The following is a 25141-nucleotide window of genomic DNA, read 5'->3' on the forward strand; positions in this document are numbered from 1 at the left end:
GACCTACCAGGAGCAAAGCTCCCGCCAGTACAGCTCTCCGGGTAGCAAGGGAATGAACAGGAAGAGAGAGGGGAAGGGGGGAACAGTAACCTGCAAGTAAGAGGGTTGAGTTTGGTATGATTTATGGGGATAGAGGGCTCGAAATGATTTCAGGTATTGATGCTCTGGAGGAAAGAGTCCTTTCAAAGTCTGGAGGCAAGAGCCTGGAGGCTCATTCAAAGTAAAATACATTTTTGATAAATTTTAAGTTCACGTTTGCCCTGTTTGGCATATAACCATCCCTCCCATATTTCAACTTTCTTTCATGAAAACCCTTTTTCCTTCAACCATTCATCATGTCATGATCCCATTCTCGATGCAACCAAAGAGGTGTTATTCTGAAAATATTTTTGATTTCAAATAAAAATATTGTGAAAATATAACAGGGAGTCAATAAGCCACCGTGTGGCCTGTTTTGCGCAATATATACAGTATGATGGTCTCGTTATCTTTTGTGGGTCATAGGATAAACACTGTTTTCTCAAAAAATGCTTGGGAAAGAAATTGTAATACAAACAACAGCTCACATTCTCGAAAAGCTTTAACCTTTCAATTCAGGTTCAGGAAAGAACATAACACATGACGATGAGTCGTGAGAAAAGAAATTACGAGACAATCCAATGATGGCTATTTGTAATGTGTAGGACCCACAGGGCTGGTGCAAGGATAAAAACATCAAAAAAAAAAAACAAAGACATAGGACATGTTGGTGAATATTCATTAAATGAGATGACATATGTGAGGGCATATCAGCTGAAGTCACCCAGCTGTCTACTGACCTTGAGATAATCAGATACTGGTCTACCATGTGACACGTTACCCTCAACCCAAGTAAATTCCATATTATTACTTTGCTTCTCCATAAAGATTACCAAGGAAATTATCCAACATTCTTCTATGTGCTTTTCTTTGCCTTAATCTAAAGTTTGTGGTGGAGCATTTATATAAATCCCATGGAGGGATATCATGGGCATTACTATAAAGTGGACAAACACAAATGGTATATATGGGATTATCAACGACATGGTTCCCAACTTCATGAACCAGAGATTCAGATGGGAATGCAACAGGCCAACACAAAGCATTCTTACTTGCATAAAATCAAGACTCATTGAAGAGCAAGATGATAAAGGAAGTGAGGTTACCATACAGGTAGTACTGCCTGTGAAGCACCAGAATGACAGTTCAAAGTCTAATCTGGGACATAACCCAAACAGGTGAGCTCAAAAGCTCGTATATGCTACCTATGAGCAACATTACCTGCATATCCACGCTACCCATGATAAACTATCAAGATCTACACAATGTTGCACTCCCTGGCCAAATCCTTTAAAGCCAAGTCGACAATATGAAACAGGCCTGGATTGAGCAGAATGTATTGAAATTGGCCTCAAAAGGCAGGTTTCGTTTGAGTCTCATTTACTCGTCAAACTTGCTCCTTTCACTCTCGTGGTATACAAAGCATTATTGTTAATCACCACGTATGGGGGTGCTTTAAGGGAATCCCAATTTATAACAAGGAAAATGACGCCGATTTGGGGCAGGTTAGAAAGCCTCATTCAAGCCATCGTGAGATAGTCCTACCTCCAACAAGGAAAAAAAAAAGAAAGAAAGAAAAAAGGAAATAATTAAAAAAGAAAGAACAACTATAAAAATATTATCCATTTATAATAGTCGTCAAAACAATGGCCGTATGATTTATTTATTTTCTTTACACTGACACAAAGTGATAATGAATAGGCCTCAAAAAGAGTGAATGGCTGGCAGGAGGGCCAAGAGGTAGGCACACTTGCCACTAAGCTGTATAGCCTGGGTTTGAATCCTGACACAGCTATAAACTGTCATCGCAGTGTTTCACTGGCAGGGTTATTCATTGATTGTGCACCATCCCTCGGATGGACGTTAAGCTGGGCATCCTGTCTACCGGCATTAATTGGTGCATGTTAAAAATCCCACGGTGTCTTTCCCAAAGAGTGATATGAGCGAGCTATCACTGGCATGCTGAACAAATTCCAAATCCATGCCCTAACCTACAAAGGGCATTGTATAAGCAGCAAAGCCGCACCCTCAGCCAATGATGCAATGCTGCAGCCTTGCACTGCATAAAAAAAAGAAGATGAAGAAGAGTGAATCATTAAAAAGCAAATTTCTGTCAATAATTTTCCGCACTGTATGTTCTGATATTACTTTAACGATGTAACTTTTTCGCTGAGCACTTTAGAAGAAAGGGTGCAAGATGCCTGACGAGTGGTTATAATTTCCATGAGAAAGAAAGGATAAAAATGGCTTTTTCTCAAGAAGAGCTTCATGCCATCACCTCTGGTTTTGGCCTCGTAAATCCCACATGAGAGCAGCTCTCCCCCATAATTGGCGATTGCAAAACTCTCAAGTGGTGATTCCCTTGAAAGCCTCTTGTAATTTCGGCACCAAATTATCACATCCAGTTTGAGCGACCGAGAGAACTCGATGCAAGGTGAAATTTAACACTGTGTAGAATGTTATGAATTTGAGAAAGGCCAAAGTTAGCACAGTAATGGATTCAGCCTATGAAGAAGAATGGTTTCAGCCTTGCGTCAAAAAACGACATTGTAAGACATGCATTTTGAAGGCATTGCAAGACATAAGTGCACTTGTTAGCCATGGTCCCTCTCAACAAAGTGACTTTAATGTTTCAGCTTTACATTTTGCAGTTGGAAGCTGTACACCAGGTGGCTTTCTCTCGATGATAGGCGGGCGTTCTCTTGTGACGCCTCCCTTGGAAGCAAGCTGTGTTCGACGTCTAGTTGTTTCCCTTTTATACTCGATATAAAAGAACTGCCAACATCATCAAACACAATATTTGCCCAGAGCAGTTGACAGACTCAGCACATACATACAATGCTTCCAGACAATCTAGCCTTTAGCTCGGCTGCCTTGTCCGGCATTGTTAGCCAAAGCTTGATAAACGCAGTGCCATCAGCCAAGCGATGAATCATGGCGGTGCTCAATCTCCAAGTGATGATGTACAATGATGAAGATAGGACACAGCATGAAATTATAACACTGAATCCCGATGGGAAAAAAACGCTCACATAATGAGTTATTTGAGTCATTCCTTCAAAGGATAAAATCGTAATTCAGTTGTGCAGACAAGCTGCACATTGAATGGAAATGTGTAATTATATACGAAACAAAGGCAACACATTTTCTATCAAAACAACTGTCTCGTGTTGCCACAATGTAGTCATTAATATGGACCGAAATATTAATTGTGGAATAGAGTTGCTGTAGTTGTTTCTCGGAATTATAGACTTTGGAATGTCGTTTGTTCAGTGTGAGGATGTGCCTTATGAATGAGGGTGTGAACGAGCCAAAACAAACTTGCAGGCTTATTTTGACGTCATTGTCTTTTCATTCCCGTGGAGAATTAATTACCCTGGTAAATTTTGGGCAGTGAGAGGGCTCTTTCTGAGCCAAGAGGTTGAGAAAAGGATGAGGGGACAGCTTGGGGGTTCTATTTATAGCAGTGTGTCAACTTCACATGGAAGAGACATCAGGAAATCAGGTACGAAGGCAGCCTTGCATGGCACGGGCAGCCTGCTTGGGAAGTGGAGAAGGATGCTGTGTTGTACTGTCTCAAATGCCTGCGATATGATGAAGGAAACCATCCTTGAGCATTTTTATTATGCGATGTATATATTTTAAGCTCACCTGGACTTTAGTCAGGTGAGCTTACATGATCGAGCAGAGTCCGTAGGTGAATGAGTGAGTGGGTCAGTCAGTCCATAAACACTTCAGTCATTACCGCTTGAACCAAACACACAATTTTGATGAAACTTTTTCCAAAAGCCTCACATGTAATACACAACGAAGGTGTATTGACCGCATTAAAATATGCTTTCATTAAGGTGGTCTACAAGGGGGGGGGGATATTTGACACCTCCCCAAAATAGGTATTTGCTCTCTTATCCGAAACTACACACCCAATCGCAATGAAACTTGACCACAACCTTCATCAACCATGATATACCAAAGTTAGTTCACAACATTAAAAAAAACAAATCAGGGTCTGAGGGTGTCTGTGGGGAAGAGGGGAGGGGGTGGTTGAGTTACTGTTACGCCTGATCCAGGTCTGGTGAGCTTCAGGACACAAGGTCCTATTTTTAGTTGAGTGCCTCCAACCATTGCTGAGAGAGAAGAGGAGCAGCATGTTCAGAGGTGAATAACTGGGACAGAATCCAAAACGATTGACAAAGATCATGCTGTTTGTAAAAATAAGAGAGAAGTTTAACAACAATGATGGATTCCATGACTTTAATCAAAATTAAAATGAAGCTTAATGGTCAGGAGTTGAAAGGATCTGTTTTTGCACCCTTTTTTCTGAAAGGAAGAGATGCTTGCTAACTTCCAAGCAGAAGGGAGATAGCCAAATCAGTCTGGGCTGATGAGTGCAGACAGAGGAGAAGCAAAATAGAGAGGAAAATTACGACACAATATATCAAGATGAAAGAAGATAGAAAGTCAAAGCTCGGTTAACATGTTGACAATGTAGTAGAAGGGAATAGCAAACATGGAATACAAGGAATATACAAATGATGCCTTTTTCTCGGTATCTATCCATATATATATATATATATATATATATATATATATATATATATATATACATATATATATATATATATATATATATATATATATATATATATATATATATATATATATATATATATATATATATATATATATATATATATATATATATATATATATATATATACCAAAGGAGGACTGTTCGGAGGACACAACGAGATTGGAGAGGGAAGAACGAGAGGAACAATGGGATAGAAAACAAAAGGAACATGAAGCCGAGGTTGACCAATTGGAAAAAAAGGCAAGGCTGGAGTGCGAAGAGATAGACAAAGAACAGCGAATGAAACACAAAAGGGAAATTAACCAAATGAAGAAAACCATGAAACTGGAGAAGGAAGGGCAGGAGAGGAAACAAGGAAGAGTAATGAGACTGCAGAAATGAAACACAAGAAGGAGATTAACCAAATGAAGCAAACAACGAAACTGGAGAAGGAAAGACAGGAGAGGAAACAAGGAAGGGTACAACTTACTTTATGACACGACACTGATGTCATGTACATAAATGTTGTGTCAGTGTCATTTCATAGACTCAGTGTGATCCTTTGGTGTAATTTAATATTCCTGGCTGCAAAACTCCTGACTGATGTCAGCAGGGCAGAGACAATGTGCTTGCATGGAAGGCAACACTTGTTGCTGTTAGGTTGTACAGTAAGTACTGTGATGGAAATAGATTTGTACGCTGCTGCTTCGTAAAGTTATGGGGTTCAATTAAATATATATATATATATATATATATATATATATATATATATATATATATATATATATATATATATATATATATATATATATACAGTATGTCTATACATACTTGTATATTGTTACAGCTGTGGAAATTCGCAAACCACCATTCAGGGCCCGTAGGTGAGATAACTCCAAGTACATGTGTAGTTAGCCCCAAACCCGTTGTTTAGAGGGAACGTATGTGATTCATTCGGGCTGCGATGCTTTGAGATAGCCGTTTTTCTGTTCTATCTTTATTTTGAACCAATCACGTCTCAACCGCCATAACCATCAAACCACCACCGATAAACCCTCCACCACCCTCACCTCTCTCCTTCCACGGCTATTCCCGCACCACCTGTGAACACTGAGCGTCAGGCTGTCTTGGGCTCGTTCAAGATACGCACCGAGCCGCGAGTGCAAATAGCGGCCTTTCCGAGGGAGAATTCGGATCAAGAACGCTACACGCCCACTTCTGATCCATCCAATTAGCAAGCGCGGAGCGGCTTGGCCCCGCCTCCAGGCGCGTCTGTGTGAAATCGATATATGCAAATTCTAGGATCAGGGGAGGTTCACGCCCACTTTTCCTTCGTCCAATTGGCGAGCGTGGCTCCGCCCCCGAGGTCATCCTGATCTGGAAATTTGCATATTGTTTTCTCCTGCCGGCCTATAAAACGGCGAGCGCAAGGCGAATCGTGGCAGAGTGTGACAGTAGCAGTGTGTGTCGGCAGGGCAGAGTGAGTCGAGTCATCGGTGTGGCAGAGAGTGGAGTCGGGTGGCGAAGGCATCGAGTTGGGTTCTGCAGCCGGCTGAGGAGAGTTGCGGGAAGAGGCCAAGGAGCTCGGGTCCGAGGCGAGAAGGACGGCGGTCAGCGACGATGTCGCGGTGTGAGATCGCTGGTCGCGGGACCCAAGACAGCCAGCCATTCTCCTCCCCCAGGGCATCAACAATTCCCCCTTCCCCCCGCGCTGAGATGGTGCAACAAGGGCGCCGCGTTCCCACCCCACTCCAAACATCGTGCCAACGAAACCCGCCAAGGAGCATGGAGTCGGGGCACAGCCACGCGGCCACATCTGCGGCTCATCCGCCAATGTGTCACGAGGACGCGGGAAGGACCCCCCGGTCTCGCGGGCCTGGCCGCTCCTTCAGGTCACGAGCACATATTGGCCTACAGGCCCGTCTGCCCCCTTGTCTATGAGGGTGGCTTCTTTCCTTTGCTTTTGAGTAAATGTGTGTTGGCGCCGTCCGTAAAGTAGAACTGCATAAGTGTTGCCGTGTGTGCGCATAGTCGATAGTAACTCTGCGTCATTGTTTCTTTTGTTTTAAACTGCGATAGGTGCATTTTGACTGTTTGGCTGTATATGTGTGCTTTCCGTGTGTCGCGTAATAAATGTGCATTGTGTGAACTGTTTTCCCGTTTCGCTTCGTCTTTTCTTTAATTGACCCTCCATCCTGCTTCACGTAAAGGGTTCGTAGTGGGCTTAATACACCCAATAGTTAATCGGAACCGTCGAGGCCGACGATAACACCGATCTGTCATCACTGTAGCACGGAACGGACCGCTTAAGCGGTTCGTGTCCGAGTTGGCCTGTGGCATGGTGCGATCGCCTGGTCGACCATTCGCGCAGGTACTAAGGTAGATCGAATTTGGCGAGCGACCCTATCCTGCGCGGGTGGGCAATTGGCACGATTGTGGTGAGGTTAAAGCCCCACCCGTGACTAGCTCCCGGCGTTGGTCCAAGAGGGTCACGACGGAATTGTCCGTTCCGGTGGGCGAGGCGGCCGCCATTCGAGTCGAGCGGACGATTGCACGCCGGCGGGAGCGAATTCGCAACACTGGTGTCAGAAGTGGGATACGAACCCATCCCCCTCCTCGCAACACTGGTGTCAGAGAGCGGGAAACAAACTCTCCCGTCTCCAAGCTAAATTCACGGGGAATCGGTTCAGGGGTGAGAGGAGCGACCCCCGATTCCCTCCAAATTACGAGCAATTAAAATTAACCCCTTGCGAGAAAGAAGATGGCATCTCAAGGCAAGCGGATGCCGGGGGTAGAAATGTATATGTGTTAAAATTTAGAATCCATGGCCTGGGATGGTACTACTCTTTGTCATTTCAAATCACGAGGGAGCTCACCCTCATACTCTGAGCACGGACTTTGCCAGCAAACTGGGTCACATAATGGCGGCACGATCGCACCTCAGCGCAGCATGGAGCGAGCGGCTATTTATGGAGTGGAAAATGGTGCAACACGAGGCGAGCGCTCCCAACAATCGTTTCAAACCACGTGGGCATGGCAGGCGAGGTCAAGCGCGCCTACGCCGGACATTGGCGGGCTTTGGGAAGAATTGAAGGAAGAATGGAGGACCAAGCTCGAAAAAGGAAAACAGAAACACGAGCTGGAAGTAAAACAATTAAAGGAAGAATTAAAGGGAAAAATAGGGAAAATAGAGTTATGTATCCATAAGTGGGAACAAGCGGAGAGCGAGCTGAAGAAAAAGTTAGAAGAGCAAAAACGGAAACACAATTTGGGGGTAAAGCAACTGGAGGAGGAGGTAACAAGAGAACAGGAATATCAGGAACAATTGAGGATAAAAGCATGGTTGGCGTATGAGGAGTTGAGCAGGGAAAGGGATGAGATGTGCAAGGAAAGGGATGAACAGAGTGAGGAAAAATGGAAAAAAGTTGATGAGATACTGGAGCACGAAGCCAAAGAAAGGGAATTACAAGATGAGCTGGAGAAGTTGAGAGAAGAAAGAACGATAGCAGAGAATGAGACGTTAAGGGACCACACTGTACAGATCGAACAATTAGAAGCCAAAGCAAGGTCGGAGTGTGCGGAGATGAGAGAAGAATTCGAAGAGAAAGCTTCTGAGTTACAGAAACACCAAAACAAAGAGACGGAATTACAAAACGAGTTGAGGATGGTGAAAGAAGAAAGAACGACAGCAGAGAATGAAACTATAAGGAACCACACTGTCCAGATCGATGCGTCAATGCGTCACGAGGACGCGGGTAGGACCCCCCGGTCTCGCGGGCCTGGCCGCTCCTTCAGGTCACGCGCACATATTGGCCTACAGGCCCATCTGCCCCCTTGTGTATGAGGGTGGCTTCTTTCCTTTGCTTTTGAGTAAATGTTTGTTGGCGCTGTCCGTAAAGTAGAACTGTATAAGTGTTGCCATGTGTGCGCGTAGTCGGTAGTAACTCTGCATCATTGTTTCTTTTGTTTCAAACTGCTATATGTGCATTTTGACTGTTTGACTGTATATGTGTGCTTTCCGTGTGTCGCGTAATAAATGTGCATTGTGTGAACTGTTTTCCCGTTTCGCTTCGTCTTTTCTTTAATTGACCCTCCATCCTGCTTCACGTAAAGGGTTCGTAGTGGGCTTAATACGCCCGATAATTAATCAGAACCGTCGAGGCCGACGATAACACCGCTCGGTTATCACTGTAGCACGGAACGGACCGCTTAAGCAGTTCGTGTCCGGAGTCGGCCTGTGGCATGGTGCGATCGCCCGGTCGACCATTCGCACAGGTACTTAGGTAGAGCGAATTTGGCGAGCGACCCTATCCTGCGCGGGTGGGCAATTGGCACGATTGTGGTGAGGTTAAACCCCCACCCGTGACTAGCTCCCGGCGTTGGTCTGAGAGGGTCACGACTGAATTGTCCGTTCCGTTGGGCGAGGCGGCCGCCATTCGAGTCGAGCGGCCGATCGCACGCCGGCGCGCGTGAATTCGCAACAATATATACTGGCAAATTCCACACGTCGTTTCACTGATGGCAACACTATGGGGGAGGGGGTGAAGAAAAAGTCAGAGCAGAGAAAGAGAAGGGGGGGGAAGAGGCAGGAGAGAAAGAGAAGGTTGGGGAACAGAGAAGGGGGGGAGTGTGAGGAGGTGGTGGGGGAGAGAGAGACAGAGAGACAGAGAGAGAGAGAGAGAGAGAGAGAGAGAGAGAGAGAGAGAGAGAGAGAGAGAGAGAGAGAGAGAGAGAGAGAGAGAGAGAGAGAGAGAGAGAGAGAGAGAGAGAGAGAGAGAGAGAGAGAGAGAGAGGGAGAGAGAGGAGACTGAGGAGATGGACGGCGAAAGAGAGAGGAGGGAGGTGGAGAGAGGAGGGGTGGGAGAGAGGAGGGAGGGAGACCAAGGATGAAGGGAGACTGAGGGGGGTGGGGGAGTGAGAAGGGAGGGAGAGAGAGGAGGGAGGGAGAGTGAGGAGGAGTGAGGGAAGGGAAGGCAGTGAGAGGTGAGGAAGGGAAGGCAGCGAGAGGTGAGAGGAAGGGAAGACAGTGAGAGGTGAGAGGAAGGGAAGGCAGACATGCGGTGGAGCATTAGTTCCAATTCAAACTGTTTCAAAAAATACTGTCTCTTCTGTCTCTCCTGTTACAATATCTCTTAGACAGCAAAACTGTCTCTTCTGCTTTGAATAACAGTGAAGATGGAAACAAAATAATGTTTGAAATTAATTTTCTACCAGTTACACTATAAATACCTGCTCGGAGACAAACACTGCCCAGATATGTCCGGAAATAAACGCAGTCTGGGAAGAAACACTGCCCAGAGACAAACACCGCACTGACACATCCAGACTGAGACAAACACTGCCCGGATGCGTCTGGCCATAAACACTGCCCGGGCATGTTTGGAGTCAAACACCACCTGGACGTGTCCACAGCTAAGCTGTCCAGAGACAAACACCGCTCGTACACATGCAGCGACAAACTCTTGTCTGGACAAGTCTGGAGCCAAACACCACTCAGACAGGTCCGGAGACAAACAAACACTGTCTGGAGGCAGACACCACCTGGACAGATCCAGAGAGAGAGAGAGAGATGTGTGTGGGAGGATGCTGCTCTATATTAGGGGCGGGGCAGAGCGAGGATGGGACAGAGAGAGAGTGAGAGAGAGAGAGAGAGAGAGAGAGAGAGAGAGAGAGAGAGAGAGAGAGAGCGAGAGAGAGAGAGAGAGAGAGAGAGAGAGAGAGAGAGAGAGAGAGAGAGAGAGAGAGAGAGAGAGAAAGAGAGAGAGAGAGAAAGAGAGAGAGAGAGAGAGAGAGAGAGAGAGAGAGAGAGAGAGAGAGAGAGAGAGAGAGAGAGAGAGAGAGAGCGAAAGAGAGAGAGAGAGAGAGAGCGAAAGAGAGAGAGAGAGAGAGAGAGAGAGAGAGAGAGAGAAAGAGAGAGAGAGAAAGAGAGAGAGAGAGAGAGAGAGAGAGAGAGAGAGAGAGAGAGAGGTGGGGGGAGGGGAGTTAGCAGAGAGAAAATATTGTGCTTTATGAAAACACACACACACAAAAGAGTATTAGTGCTTGGTCGATATCGGCAGTTCTTCAGGAATCAGCAGATCGGGGTCGGAGTGATTACCGACTTCAGTACACACTGTATACAACCCAAAAACCTTGATTATCGTTCACCTTTCTTTTGGGGGAATTTCAACAAACAAATTATAAAAACAACGTTGCATTATAGACTTTTTTGAGAGACGTTCATAAATATTAATCTTAACAAACAGCAACCAATCGTCATGTGACGGGATGAAAAAACCTTTGCAATTTAGAAAACATGTTAATATGGCAAACGGCTCAGAAATCAGGTGTTATCAAATACATTTTGCTTTGAAACTCACAAAGGGAAACCATATAACCTTGTTAAATCATGTACCTCTACCTTGTAGCAACTGCCAACTGTACATCCTGATTGGAACACGAACTGCACCGCTATTGACTGTGGGGTGCTCGGCAAGTGGTTTAAGCACTCAAGCAATCACTTCAATGAAATGGTTGATAAGGAACGGCGAGCCAAACTGTGGCTGCATACACACCATATCGGATCTCTTTAACTTTAAAGCCAGTCTTCACCATGCCCGCAGAAGTTAAAGCAATGAAATGAATTCGTTCAAATAATGACTTTATCCACAAAAGAGTTGCTGTTTCATGTGGATCAACCCTGGTGACATCGCAAAGTTTAATCTCCCATGAAATAAACATCGCAGATAATCCGCCACATTGCCTGCTCATCTGTGCATGCGTCATGTGGTGCATGAGTTCGCAGTCCATTCACACGTGATAACTTCATTTTAAAATGTCTGTTTTTCACCAGATTTGGTTTGATTCCCTGTAGAGCACCTCGTGGAACCTTCGAAAATATAAACATAGATCTGGAAGACGCTACGGATAAGTAGCCCCTCCAGTGCACAGGGCGTGAGGTCAAGCAGTGAATGCATTAAATCATATAGCTCAATGAAACTGGATAATTTTAACACATTCCAAAATACTTTGTTCACTCAATATAATTCTCCAAACAGTACAAAAAGATAAGTTGAATGCTTTGGAAATTTCACATTTTCTTGTGTATGTATGGAGAAGGAAGGACCATAGCCATAGCGAAATAATGTTGAAGATATGCTTTAATTTGTCCGTAAGAGTATATCGTGGAAAATTGCATCATATAACGGATGAAATCGCTCCAAGTTCCGAATTTGAAAACTATAGCACTCACAAAAGCGATGTATACAGTGATTTGTAGCTATTATAAACAACCATTTGATAATATGAGCAAGGAAAGTGAAAAAAAAACTTTATCATTCAGAAATCGATGCAGCCTGTTTAAAGTCAAAGCATGGTTGAGCAGGCCAAAAAATATGGGAGCTTCAGAAGACGAGATTAACTACGATACGCCTGAAGACCCCATTGAAAGCGGTGACCGAGGATACGCCTGATAAAGGATATAATTAAATAAGGCCAGTCATTTTCTTCAAATCGGGTGTTTTAATTAACCCAAGCACCCAATTTTCAGTCATGCACTTCCTTGGAGTTTTCTTCGTATGCATGCAAAGTTTCAGGCTGCTAGATTTTATGGTTTTGGAGTTATGGAGGAGACACACACACACACACATACTGACATTTATTGGTATAGTATGGTCAAGGCTCATGGAAGAGCTTGTGGAAGAGCTCACGCCAGAGATGCAGAGTAGAACAGGAGGACACATCATAAAAAGGGCACAGCAAAATAAATGGGAAACGCCAACAGCAGGGCGGAGGGAGAAAATAGATGGAGATGGACAAACAAGGGAAGCATGTAACAGTAAGGAAGAACGCAAGGGGTGGACAAGATGGATACAAAAACAAAATTTTGGGAGGGGTGAGGGGTGTACTTTAATGGGGGTATAAATCATGGTTTTGGATGGGAGATAACTTGAGATGATGGTGAGCAGCTGTCTTGAAGACTTGGAGGAAAGAATGAGATTGAAGAGAGTGTGGAATGGGGATCCACAGAAGGGGGAAAAAAAGAGGATAAATGAGTGGAGGTGAGCAGTGTATGGTTTCGTTCTGGATTTAGACAGTTTCATGATGATGGGGTTGTTGGTGGACTGCGTGCTCCCTGCAGATACCTTGAAGAGTGGGGGGGGGGGTGGTTTAGGGTTAGATTCATTTGAGTTAGAGAGTCGAAGCAGCATGTCCAAGGTAGAATGACCCGGTTTGATTATCCAATTGGTCTGTAGTTAAGGTGATCTGTTTTTGCACCATTTTATGCAATGCTGTGATGTTGGCTGATTTTCAAGCAGATGGAGGATGACCTAAGGTAAATGAGAGTGTGAAAAGAGCAGAGAGAGGAAGTGTAAGAGCAGAAGAGGAGGTTTTTAGGACACGTGAGCTGATGCCGTCCAGTCCAGGGTCAGAGTCGAGGGCTTAAATAACCTTTTCTACCTACCTTCTGAGGTGAAAAAGGCACTAAATCCAGGAGCCGTAGGGTGCGATTGGGAAGGGTTGTTACATCGTGAGAGGGAGAGGGAGAGGGAGAGGGAGAGGGAGAGGGAGAGGGAGAGGGAGAGGGAGAGGGAGAGGGAGAGGGAGAGGGAGAGAGAGAGAGAGAGAGAGAGAGAGAGAGAGAGAGAGAGAGAGAGAGAGAGAGAGAGAGAGAGAGAGAGAGAGAGAGAGAGAGAGAGAGAGAGAGAGAGAGAGACAGACAGAGACAGACAGAGAGATATCAGGGACACAATAGACAATATTTTGAAGCAAACACAAAATTGAGGCATTTGGCCTTCTCACGAGCAGTCAGCTGTGGATCCATTTGAAGTGAGGGAAGGGTTGGAAGGGGAGCATACATTGAAGACAAACTGGACAAGGCACCACCAGGTTTTAGAGGAGAAGACAATTTTGAAACTTCATTCTTGAGATTGGACAGATGTTGCTAAGAAAAACCTAAATTTATCACGTGATCTGAGATAGCACTGATGAGTTTTTCATCACGTCTCATGATAAATCTTTGTAATGTAAAGAAAGCAAGGGTAGTGAAAATATAAAAAAAAAATCAAAGGTTTGTTGACATCAGATTAATTTTGAGGTCCCACATTGATGAGCTCGCTGGAAAAAAATGAGTAAGGTTAAATAGATATAGCAAAATGCAATTTCTCCATCTGGTAAAATCGAGGCCAAATGAATGTAGGTGGACTGTCTATTGGACAAATCATGTCAATTGGTGTGGTAAAGAAGATCAAAATAGAGTACTGTAAAAATATAAAAAATTACTTCCAGCTTCCTCTGGGACTAATTGAGGGACGAGTTAAAGTAGGTTTAGATGATTTTCTCACGCTAAGGCTTACCTGAGTTGGAAGCCATTTTCCAAAAGACAATGGAGTAGTCATATGTTTCTGACATTGGACTATTTTGATATTCAAATAGTCCTTTGGAATGGCAAATTTAAAAACAGATATATGTGATGTATGTCACTGGCAACAGGATGACAGTTTACAGTCTGGAATCAAACACAGATTAGACAGCTGGAGTAAACTGCTTCTGAGATCTCCTTTCAGTCACTTCACAATGTATAAGGTACGCGATAATAACAACAGGAGAAATAATATTCAGAAATAATTTTTTTAGACAAACCTTGGGGTAGCGATAAACATGTGGGGTTGGGTATAGTGACCCTGTGTACTGAGGGATTTCCATTTGAGGAACAAGTGAGTCGTCAATCTCAGCAAAGGCAAGACGGATCCCATCAGGTGACCACCAATGCGCCACATGTGTGTGGAGAATCTCTTCTGCAAATATATGATACAATATACAATATCTATTCAAATCTCCACCACACTTCTTTGCCATAGCAATCATCACTATGACAACCATTGGTATATACTTGTGGTGTTGAAGCTACTCACATTCATCAGAAAAGGTAGCAATGGAGCCATTTACAAAGAACCATCTGTTAAAGGCAAACTCTTTAAAACTCGAGATTAATTCCTTTCACTTAACAAGACCCTCCACTTCAGTTGCTTTGATTGGTTGATGAGATCTTTAAAAGCTTTCCAGGCAAAACCTTCACATCTTGTGTTTTCTCTCGATATTCTTATTCAAGAAAACAGGTGTTCAATCTGTAAAGCTCATACTTAACTTGATTTAGCTGAAGCCTTTTTATTTAAGTGGCAATTACTTGAAGCCACAATTCCTTCTGAAATGTGAAAGTAAATTTTGATCAAAGTCTGACACAAAAATACATGAAACATAAAATATTCGTTTTTTATTTTGAAATCTTCAAACTACATTATATTTTTGGACTAGTTGATAAGCCTCCTCCCCCCCCCAACCATCACCATCCCCACCCACTTCCACCCACTATTTCCATTTGTCAGCATCCCCACCTTCATAGAGCCAATCTGCCAGACCATTGTGTAAGACACCCTCTCGTCCAGAGGATGTTAAGGCCACAGGAGCACTCTGCACTGAATGCTGATAGTACATGTTGTTCTGGTGTATATACAGCTGCAGCAAAACACACACACACACACACACACACACACACACACACACACACACACACACACACACACACACACACACACACACACACACACACACACGTTTAGGTAACTCAAACTTACTTTTTCATTTGCAGTAAAGCTCAGGTTAAAATGATAAAGGAGACATGTCATAACAGTACAATGCAAATATTTCACACATTGCAGGGCAACAGACTCAAAAATGGAGGAGACTTTGAATTCAGGAGTGGTTTACATACTTGCTGCATCCAATCAGGTACACTAACATAGAGTAAAAATAAAATTTTGTGAAATAGTGAAGTAAACTAAGATGGAGTTAAGACACACTGTATATGATGTGGGCTTTCAAAAATTTATCGGAACGAGACACTAAGAAATGTCTGAGAAATGCCAAGGTTTTATCGAGCTTTCAATACATGAGTAAATGTAATAAGTCGATCGATCATGAACCATAATCTATAAGTATAGAGTGTTGGGGCCGTCAAAGCAGCTCCTTTGGCTGGGGTTACAATCCTGGATGGGTCACAACTCCAACACAGGAAGTCATGGCAGAAATTTGGAATTTCTCAAGGGTACCAGTGATGACTCACCTACTCTTCCTAAAGGGTGCCATGGGATCTTTAACATCCACCAACTAATGCTGGCAGACAGGATGCCCAGTATGACATCCATCCAAGGGAAGGCACACACATTCGCAGATCACCTTGCCTGTTAAACACACTGGGATGACAGTTTATAGCTGAGTGTAAAATTGAACCCAGGCCAGATGGCTTACAGGTGGGTGTGCACACCTTTATGGACTAGGCCAACCTGCCAGCCCAATAATAAGTGGGAAATATTTTTTTCATTTTCAGAACTCTTAGATCGCTTCTCTTGGCTCTGACTATTAAATTATCCTGCAATTGCACCACATAAAATTGTCTGATAAAATAGCAAAAACGAACTGCCTTAAAACTATGAATAAAGTAAATACAGTACAACTCTATTTCCACATATTGCATTTTTAAACTTCTCAACATCAGTCATGAAATTAGCTTGAAACAATAATAAATGTCAGTGTGCGTTAGTCAGTGTGTGTGTCTCCTCCATAATTCCAAAGCCATGAAACCGAGCGACTCAAAACTTTGCATGCATACTCAGGGAACTCCAAGGGAGTGCATGAAGGAAAATTGGGTGTTTGGGTTAAGTTAAACACCCCTTTGATGATAATTAATGGCTTACCTTCATTAAAGGCTTATCCTTGGTCACCCAATTTAACCTCACAGGAGTCTTCGCCACCATTTTGATTTGGCCAACTGAAAAAGCCTGGCTATGGAAACACGATATATTCTCATGAAAAGAAAGAAGCATTAAATCTAAATATGATTTTGGATTTGAGGATCGGATCTCGTGGACTAAATAAGTGTCGAAATCTGGAGGGAAGTTGGACATGTTAAGAAATTACCGATTGTTATAACTAAGCATATCAGCGTATTTATTTGAGGAAGGCTATGCTTCTACTTTCTCCATATTTACACAAGAACGTGTGAAATTGCCAAAGCAATAAACAACTTTTTTTTTCTGTTCTGACAATTATATTGAGTGAAAAAAACGATGAAGGAATATGCCAGAAGTGTAACTTCATTGAGTGCACCGAAAATAATTTTAAAGCAGGGAAAGACTCCTGCGGCTCAAGGAGTGGGCATAGCGACTGTGGCTCAGTTCTCCGTGGGGAAATCCCCGGAGTTTGGAAGGCAAATACATTTGAGGATTGGAATGAGCAAAGCGAACGATGGTTCAAGAGGGAATTGAAACATCTTTTCAGTGGCTACAAAGCAATACATCCCATCCCACTTCACAGTAAGATGGCAGAGTGGTACACACACTTGTTCTAAGCTGTTTATCCTGGGTTTGAATCTCAACCATGGTATAAACTGTCATTCCAGTGTTTTACAGGCAGGTTGATTAATCAATGTGTGTGCCCTCCCTTGGATGGAAGTGAAACTGTGCTTCGCATCTGCCGGAATTATTTGATGGTCAATAAAGATCCCTTTGCAGTGTGCTTCGCAAAGAGTAGGGGAGTTATCCTTGGCATCCTGGCCAAATTCCAAATTACTGCTCCAACCTACAGGGGCACTGCATAATTAGCACTGCCACATCCTCAGTCAATGATACAAATGAGCTCCTGACTACATATAAAGCTTTCATTCGCAGCCTGATGGAGTACTGATTTCCCCTCTGGGCTGGTGCTCCTGCCTCTCACCTTTCTCGGCTTCACATTGTGGAAACCAATGCATTTAGGATCATTGGTAACTCATGTGGTGAGGCTGAGTCTTTGGGCCTCTCACTCTCTCACCGCAGGTAGGTCAGTGGCCTTTCTGTCTTCCACCATCTCCTCTCCGGTCTCGCCCCCCCCCACTCTGTCTGTGATATGTTCCCCCCCCACCCCCATATTTCTGCAGGGCGCTCAAGGTCTGCCAGCAACCCCCTTCTGGTAAAACTACCAAAATCATGAATTACTGCTTACCTTCACTCGTTCATTCCTCATGTTTTCCGACTTTGGAATAAACTCCCACACTCTGTTCAATCCCATTCTTCCCTCCAGGCCTTCAAAACAGCTGTTCACCACCACATTCTATCGTCCCCCAGCCAAATCCTCGATCTTTTCTACCCCCGTTAATCCACCCCAAGCCCACCTCCTTCAACTTCGCTGCTTTCCTTCCTGAAAATCCCTGCCATGTCCATCTTGCATACACCATGTTCCCCTCTCCATCCCTTTCCCTTTCACAGATCTCCTAATGTCTCTGTTCCCCACTGTTTTGTCCTTCCCACTCCCACCCCTCTTGTCTCATGCCCCCCTTGCTGCGTGTTGTGTGTTAGCTCTCACACGAGCCTTGTCAATGTATACAAAATAAAATAAAATAAATGATGCTTCTTGCATCCTTGTTGTCGACTCTGATGCTTAGTATTTTTTTGTAATAATATTTGAATTCATTTACTCTTTGAAAAATTTCCACTCAAGTTTTTTTTTTAGTCAGGAAGGCATTCCTCCTTTTGTGCACCATGTCAGTGAGATTTTGATGTCCGATTTGCATTATTTTGAGTGAAACAGTTTTCCACGAATGCATCTATGATGGAAATAGGGAAGTGCCTGTATATAAGACATGTGCATGAAGACGTGTGTGTGTGTGTGTGTGTGTGTGTGTGTGTGTGTGTGTGTGTGTGTGTGTGTGTGTGTGTGTGTGTGTGTGTGTGTGTGTGTGTGTGTGTGTGTGTGTGTGTGTGTGTGTGTGTGTGTGTATAAGTGTATGTGCATGGTCATAAAGCATAACACAATATTCTCTTTGCTAACTCCCATAACTCACCTTTCTCTCTTTTTTGTTCTCTCTTTCTTTCTTTCTTTTTTTCCCCCTTTTCTCTCTCTCTCTGTCTTCCTCACTCCCTCTCCTAATAAAGTGCAGCACTCTTCTCCCACACCTTTCTCTCACTCCCACCCCCTCCTCAACCCCCTCCATTCCCGGAGTGCATAGCAATGTGTGGTGAGGCGTCACTCTCACCCCCTTCCTTGCTCTCCCCACCCCCTTCCTTGCTCTCCCCCTTCCTCGCTCTCCCGATTCCTTGCCCCCCTCCTCACTCCCCGCTCCCCCACTCCTCCTCATTTCCCCCTCCTCTCTCTCCTCCCCTCCACTTCTCTCTCCTCCCCTCCCATTTCTCTCTCTCCTCTCACTCTCCACACCTTCCTCACTCGCCCCCCTTCCAAACTCCCCCACATCCTTGCCCAACTTCAGCTCCACCAACCTTCTTCACTTCTTCTCCCTCTCTCACCTCACCCTCCTCACTCTATCCTCCCTCTCTCTCCAACCCCCCCCCCTTTTCTCTTAGTATTCCCGTCAGCAAAGCGATGGATGTTATTTGCTCGTATTATCTACATATAAATAAATATGGAAAAATTGGATGTGAGGTTAAACCCAAGAGTATAACTAATGTGTTTGAAACGAGTTTCTCAGTGTTGAATGAGAACAAAGGTAGCAATCTGATTGAATAACAAACGACAGAAGAGAGTTTGTATTTTCGACACTCGGGCTGTTTTCAGTGAACAAGCAGCTTGCTTGTGCTTGCCAAGCCAGCCGTTCCTTATCAACAGTTTTGAACGGAGTGGTTGCTTGAGTGCTTAAGCTACTTGGGGAGAGCTCCACAAGAAACTTGGTACATGAACACACCCCAGGTTCAATTTTAATAACATCAATCAACATTGGGTTGACTCAAGCTGTCATCCTTCCGAGGTCTGCAAAATAAGTGCAGTACCAGCTGATTGGGAAGAATGAGCCATCGGAATATCCTGTGTCGGAGTGACGACCCATCCAGAATCGTGCCTCTTAGCCAATGAAAAACAACCTCGGTAGTCCTATGCATCTGAAGATTGTGAAATGAGTGGTTCTTATTATGATTTAAATGAGCATTCTCGTCGTGAAATGAACCTTTGCGCTTTTGATTCGCCAAAAATTTGCACTTTAGCAAACAAAAGAATAGTATATATTTTCAAAGCATGACGGATAACAGGAGATTTTTTTTCAGCAATGTCAGAAAAGCTGCCATAGCAGAGATACGAATATTATAGTGCTGTATGAGCTCTCCAAGGTGTAGAAATAACTGAAAATAAAGCTCATACAAGTCTTTAAACTGCTCAGGTGAAGACATCACAAAGCAATCTGAATCAGGCTATTTCATTTTACCAAAACGGAGGAGGATACTTCGAGACCTGGGAGGACTCCATTCCACCTTCTGAAACCCGTAAATGTAGATATCAACCAACGGCACACACACATACACACACACACAACATCCATCTCCCTCTGCATGTAATTAATAATATATTAGACTAGCATACATGGCAAGTTGAAGGCGGCAAAAAACCCTTTACATGCTGCGGTCGCAGATTTGAGACGAGATAAAAAAATTGAAACAATTTATTTTGTTTTAATTTTGGTTATCCGTCTAGTTTGACACCCAAGTTGTGTTTTTTTTGCAAATACCACTTGAAATTCATAGACCTATGAAAAATAATTAATTAAAGCAACAGGGAACCAAGCGGCCGAAAGCAATGCAGGACACAAAGGGTTAAACAAATGTGGCAAAAATGCTATTCGATATGTTGACTCATCAGTAATAGGGAGTATCTACGGAGCGTATCCGTGCACCCCCCCTCCCCCCCCCAGGACTCCACAAAACCAACTTTTTTAGTGGTCCTATTACACATTTGTACACTTCCTTTTATGGTCCTATTACACATTTGAGATGTTAACAAAAAAAAATTCCCGGCACTCTGGCGATATTCAAGATGGCGTCCAAAATGGCCACCAAAATGGCTAAAATCATAGAATACGGTATACAACATCTCAAAAACGTGGCAAATTGAAAAAATAATCATTGGGATTTGGTTCTTGATCATTAGGTACGAGTTTCTGATAATTGGGCTTTGTTGCCATTTTTTAAAATCCAAAATGGCCGCCAAAATATGCAACATCATAGAAAATTATATATAACAGCCAAAAACTGACAAAATTGTAAACTATTCATTGGAATAATATGTTTCTCATCATTAATAACTAATACCTAATGATTGAATTTTATTACAATGCTTAATTTCAAAGATGGCATCCAAAATGGCCACCACAATAGGCAAAATCATTGAAAATTGAATATAATAGCCCAAAAACTTAGAATAATATTCAGTTAATTAATATTTGGATTAATTGTAATATATGTTCCTGATTATTAGAAAGTAATAGGCCTATGTGGTGATTTATGTTTTGTTGCCATCCATAAAATCCAAGATGGAGTTCAAAATGGTTTAAAAAATGGTAAAATCAAAGTAAATATCAAACATCAGCTTCAAATAATCATTAATGTAATAATAATAGAAGGACAGAACCATGGAATATTCGTCTTGTAATTCTTATCAAGGATGTTTATTATTGTTATCGTACTTGGACTTGAAGATTGTGGACAATTTGAAACGAGAAAACACACACACACACACACACACACACACACACACACACACACACACACACACACACACACACACACACACACACACACACACACACACACACACACACACACACACACACACACACACACAACATTTCTCAACGTTTTATTTCCTTTTTTTTCGTTTTCAGTTGTCGCCTGTGGCACGTGACATCACATTTAATGCAAGTAGCATCCCTAAAGTAAAGAGCAGTGTTGCCTGGTTTATGGAGATGATGTGATGATAAATGGTTCGATATGATGATCTTGACAAATCATAACAATAACACTTTGAGAAATGTTCGTTCATTCACAAGCATCAAACCACATCATTGTATCCCATTTTCATTCATTTTTTTAAATTACGGTTTGAATTTGGAACATTATAATTTGTGGAGATCGCCACAATGGTTAAAGGGAATCCCCAATGGAGCACCGAGGCCAAACAACAGTCTTGATGAGATTGGAATCAACTTTAATAACACACGATACAACATGCCCGGCTCGGCCAAACCTTCCACGATACAGCCACCCCAGCACGGTAACCCCGTGCACCACCCTCGCACGACGGATTAAACCACGTACTGTACTGGCGTAACCACTTTTTTTTCTTTTTTTTTACAAGGTCATTTATCTACTATCATTCTTGGTGTTATAAATGAAGAAAGTAGGTGACTGTACATGGCTTCAAATACTGAGGCAGAGTACACAAAGTTAAACAAGGATAATGGTCACTTAACCTGGAGGAGGTCACATAAATCATGTACCAGTCAGTCAGATATACTGAGACCATCACCGGGTAGACCGGGTAGATGATGACCATCACCGCCCTCCGGTCTCGGGGATTATTCTGCCCCATGACAGTTTCTGCAAGTATTGTGACCACAATATGACTCTAAGCATCCAAAATTAAATCCTTGAAGTGTTTGGGCTGGTAACGTACACGGTTGGAGCGTCTTGGTGTCCAGACGGTTGGGGACACCGTTGGATGTTCCTCACAGGTGTCGCCGATGGCATTGGAGTAACCAGGTCTACAGGTGTCAAGCCTCGGGGATGCATCAGAACCAAGATCTGGTACCTGGCTACTAGGGATTGGGAAGGATTCAGCACTATTGGCAGGTGAAGACAGCTCATAGGGGATGAATGGGGGGGGGGGATCTGGGGGTTTTGTTGCTGGTTGGAGGTGTGGGGGAAAAATTTATATTAATGTATTTTAAATTGTAACAAATGGAGTTTCAGAAATGTAACTTTTATGCTGCAAATTGAATTGGCTGTCATTTCTGGCCAAAAGACTTTTGCCCTAAATGATAAGAAATGTGTTGTTCTGGAGCAGAGTGACCGAGCTGATAAATGAACCTTTGCTTAGAAAATGTACAAAGTGGCTTTTTGTCTAAAGGACACATCTACAGTCTGGGTGAATATCCCCCAACCTCTCTCTCATGGAAGTATAAATATTTTGAAAGACACATTTTCTTAGTACGAGCACGTGAGGAAGTATAGTTTCTCAGTGGCTCGTACTCCTTGGAACTGACCAAGTACCAAGTTAGAATAAAACTCTCTGATGTAATGTAGAAGTGAATTGAATCGGGTTGGTCTAACTGTTAACTAAAATAAGAATAAATGAAATAGAACCAAATAATATTGCAATCAAATGGGGATTCTTAAGTTCATTGTACAAGGGTGAGAAGTGTATGGTGTATAATTAGGAAATAAATTGTTTCACAAGGAAGGACTTGTGTGGACATCAGTTTTATCAGTGTCGATAGGGTTTTTGTAGGGTTTTATAATCAAATCGGACAAACGTTAAACTCTGTCTGAAGTCAAATAGGATTCCACAATCGACCAGTTAGAATCCTTCAGGAGGACAACGATCACAACAAGGTGGGTTAAAAAAAATCCACATCAGTTGGTGCCATGACTCGGATTCGAACCGACGTTGGTGCGGTGCTCGTGACCGGAGGTGCTTAATCTGCCGGAGGCAGTGCCTGGAGGAACGACAAGTGCTTGAGCGAAGGTAAGGGAGAGCGCTCTCAGCAGGTAACGCATTTCGAACAAAGAAAAGTTCATTGTCAGATAATTTTATTGAGAGAAAGAAGAGGATCCGGCGGAGGGAGTCCGTTTTAAAGTAAATAATAAGTACTGTAGTTGTTTTAGAAAAGTGCTGGAGAAGAAGAGGAGTCAGATGACAAGAAGAGGCTCGTTGAGGAGCTAGATGCGTAATTAAATAGGCATGATGAAGCGACATGCCACATGTTTGCATTGATACGGACCGGCTGTGAGAGAGACGCCGAGGACACGGCTGAGACGCCGAGATAGGGTTAAAATAGATAAACATTGTAAGTTACCTGTTTGTAAGAGTTTTAAGAGTTACTTTTTGTTCATTAAACTCACTGGAAGTTTGTTGGCAGTGAGGTTGTTATATTATATTGTGTGGAGGTTTTACGGATTTGTAAATGCAATGATTTGCACGAAACGTTTTGTAGAGTGCAAGAGATGATTAACCAGCTGGGAGCATGGTGGGTGAGTTGTTCCTGAGAGTAAAAAAAAAAATGAAACTTGTGCGATTCCAATAATCACTGCAATGAAACGTGTTCTGTTGGGATTTTGACGATATTTTAACTCGTGCTGAGTTGAGCTGTGGGTCTGTTTGAAATGGCATGTTATACATTCTTGGCGTTGTATTTCCACGCGAAGGTCGCAAACTACACTGTGTGAGACCCCCTCCACTCGATCTGTGGGGGGTGGCCTATCTTTACACTGAGTCTTTGTTCGAGCCTTTGCTTTAAGTGTGAAATTCCATTCATATGCAGATTCAAGAGGACGAGATAGAAATGTGATTGGTATTTGTCACGTGATCACACGCGAGTCTATGAGATGCAATGCTGTTTAGTGTATGTGTTGAAGCCATGACAGAGTAATGCTAAACTGTGGGTTTTGCCTGTCAGAGTTTTTTTTCCTTTTTCTTCCCACTGGATGTGGAGAGAACTTCCTGTTCCTTGTTCCTTGGTGTTTGTGGCGCACCCTCTGGACTGAATCTGTTTAAAGTGAAGTCCATTTAGGAAAAAGTGTTGAAGTTTTATTTTACAACCATCGGGATTTTGAATAAATTGTGAAATAACAATTGTGAATGTGGATATACTGTATGTGATTTAAATGTAGAAACGTGATTTGGAATGATTTTAATGATTTGATGATGTTTAGCACGTGGGGCAATTCACAGATAATAGATGATTCCCTCGGATGGACGTTGAAATATTGTTTTATTCGTCTGCGAATGTTGAGGTTACCTGAACTTGTGCTGGGAAGGCAATGGCAAACAACCCAGTGTAACCTTTGATCGATTCAGTCAAGGTAAATTCATGATTTAATTGGATAGATGCTGAAGATTAAATTTTTCATTTATGGATTTTAAAAGGAAATATTTTGTTTTGACCAAAAAGTTGTTTAAGAGAGTTTGGATGTTTATTAGTCTGAAGTTTAAGATGCTTTTCCAAGACTGGGATAAAGATTGTGGAGGGTGAAGCTGCATGTGTAGACAGAGTGTTTGAGCTGGAATTTAAACGATATTCGCCTGATAACAGATTTGACAAGTGATTTGACAATTTTTGAACAACTGTTTAAAATGATTTATTTGTTTTGATAAAAGAAAATGGATTCGTAATTGAGAAGGTTTGAGGAAGTGATAGATGGTTTGTGTATGTGAATTGGAAAAATGGCAGCATGTTTGCTGTTTTGGTGAGAGAGAAGTGGACAGATGGAGAAATGTCAGAGATTTAAAATGTCGATGGAAATAGCAAATGAGATGGATGTTTTGAGTATACGTACAACTGGGATTTCTGTATATTTTAGCATGTTGTTTTGGGAAATAACAAGGAAAGGGATTAAAATATTGATATGACATATAATGCAAGTTAAATGCTTCCATAACAATCTTTGTTAGTCTTGTAGAACTACATGTGCCCATGAC

The 25141-nt window shown here is 42.9% G+C and overlaps 1 protein-coding gene across 10 annotated transcripts in view; it reads right to left on the reverse strand.

The window, feature by feature from the left end:
- The window catches only part of LOC147030532 (inactive dipeptidyl peptidase 10-like), a 780352-nt gene that overhangs the window by 168303 nt on the left and 586908 nt on the right, over positions 1–25141 (reverse strand). For 9 of the 10 annotated variants that reach the window (XR_015056434.1, XR_015056435.1, XM_085874668.1 and 6 more), the window contains 3 exons: positions 15025–15145; positions 14778–14834; positions 14273–14427 (listed from right to left, as the gene is read on the reverse strand). Coding sequence is in view for 8 of the 10 variants with exons in the window: in XM_085874668.1 (XP_085730794.1) it covers positions 14273–14427; positions 14778–14834; positions 15025–15145 (333 nt within the window). In the remaining 2 variants the exon portion in view is untranslated. The remainder of the gene's footprint in view (positions 1–14272; positions 14428–14777; positions 14835–15024; positions 15146–25141) is intronic. The other variant, XM_085874670.1, reaches the window with a different exon arrangement.

The sequence above is a fragment of the Eptatretus burgeri genome, chromosome 3, assembly GCF_056783735.1.
Source record: "Eptatretus burgeri isolate ZD-2024b chromosome 3, Ebu_testis_v1, whole genome shotgun sequence".
Classification (NCBI taxonomy): Eukaryota; Metazoa; Chordata; class Myxini; order Myxiniformes; family Myxinidae; genus Eptatretus; species Eptatretus burgeri.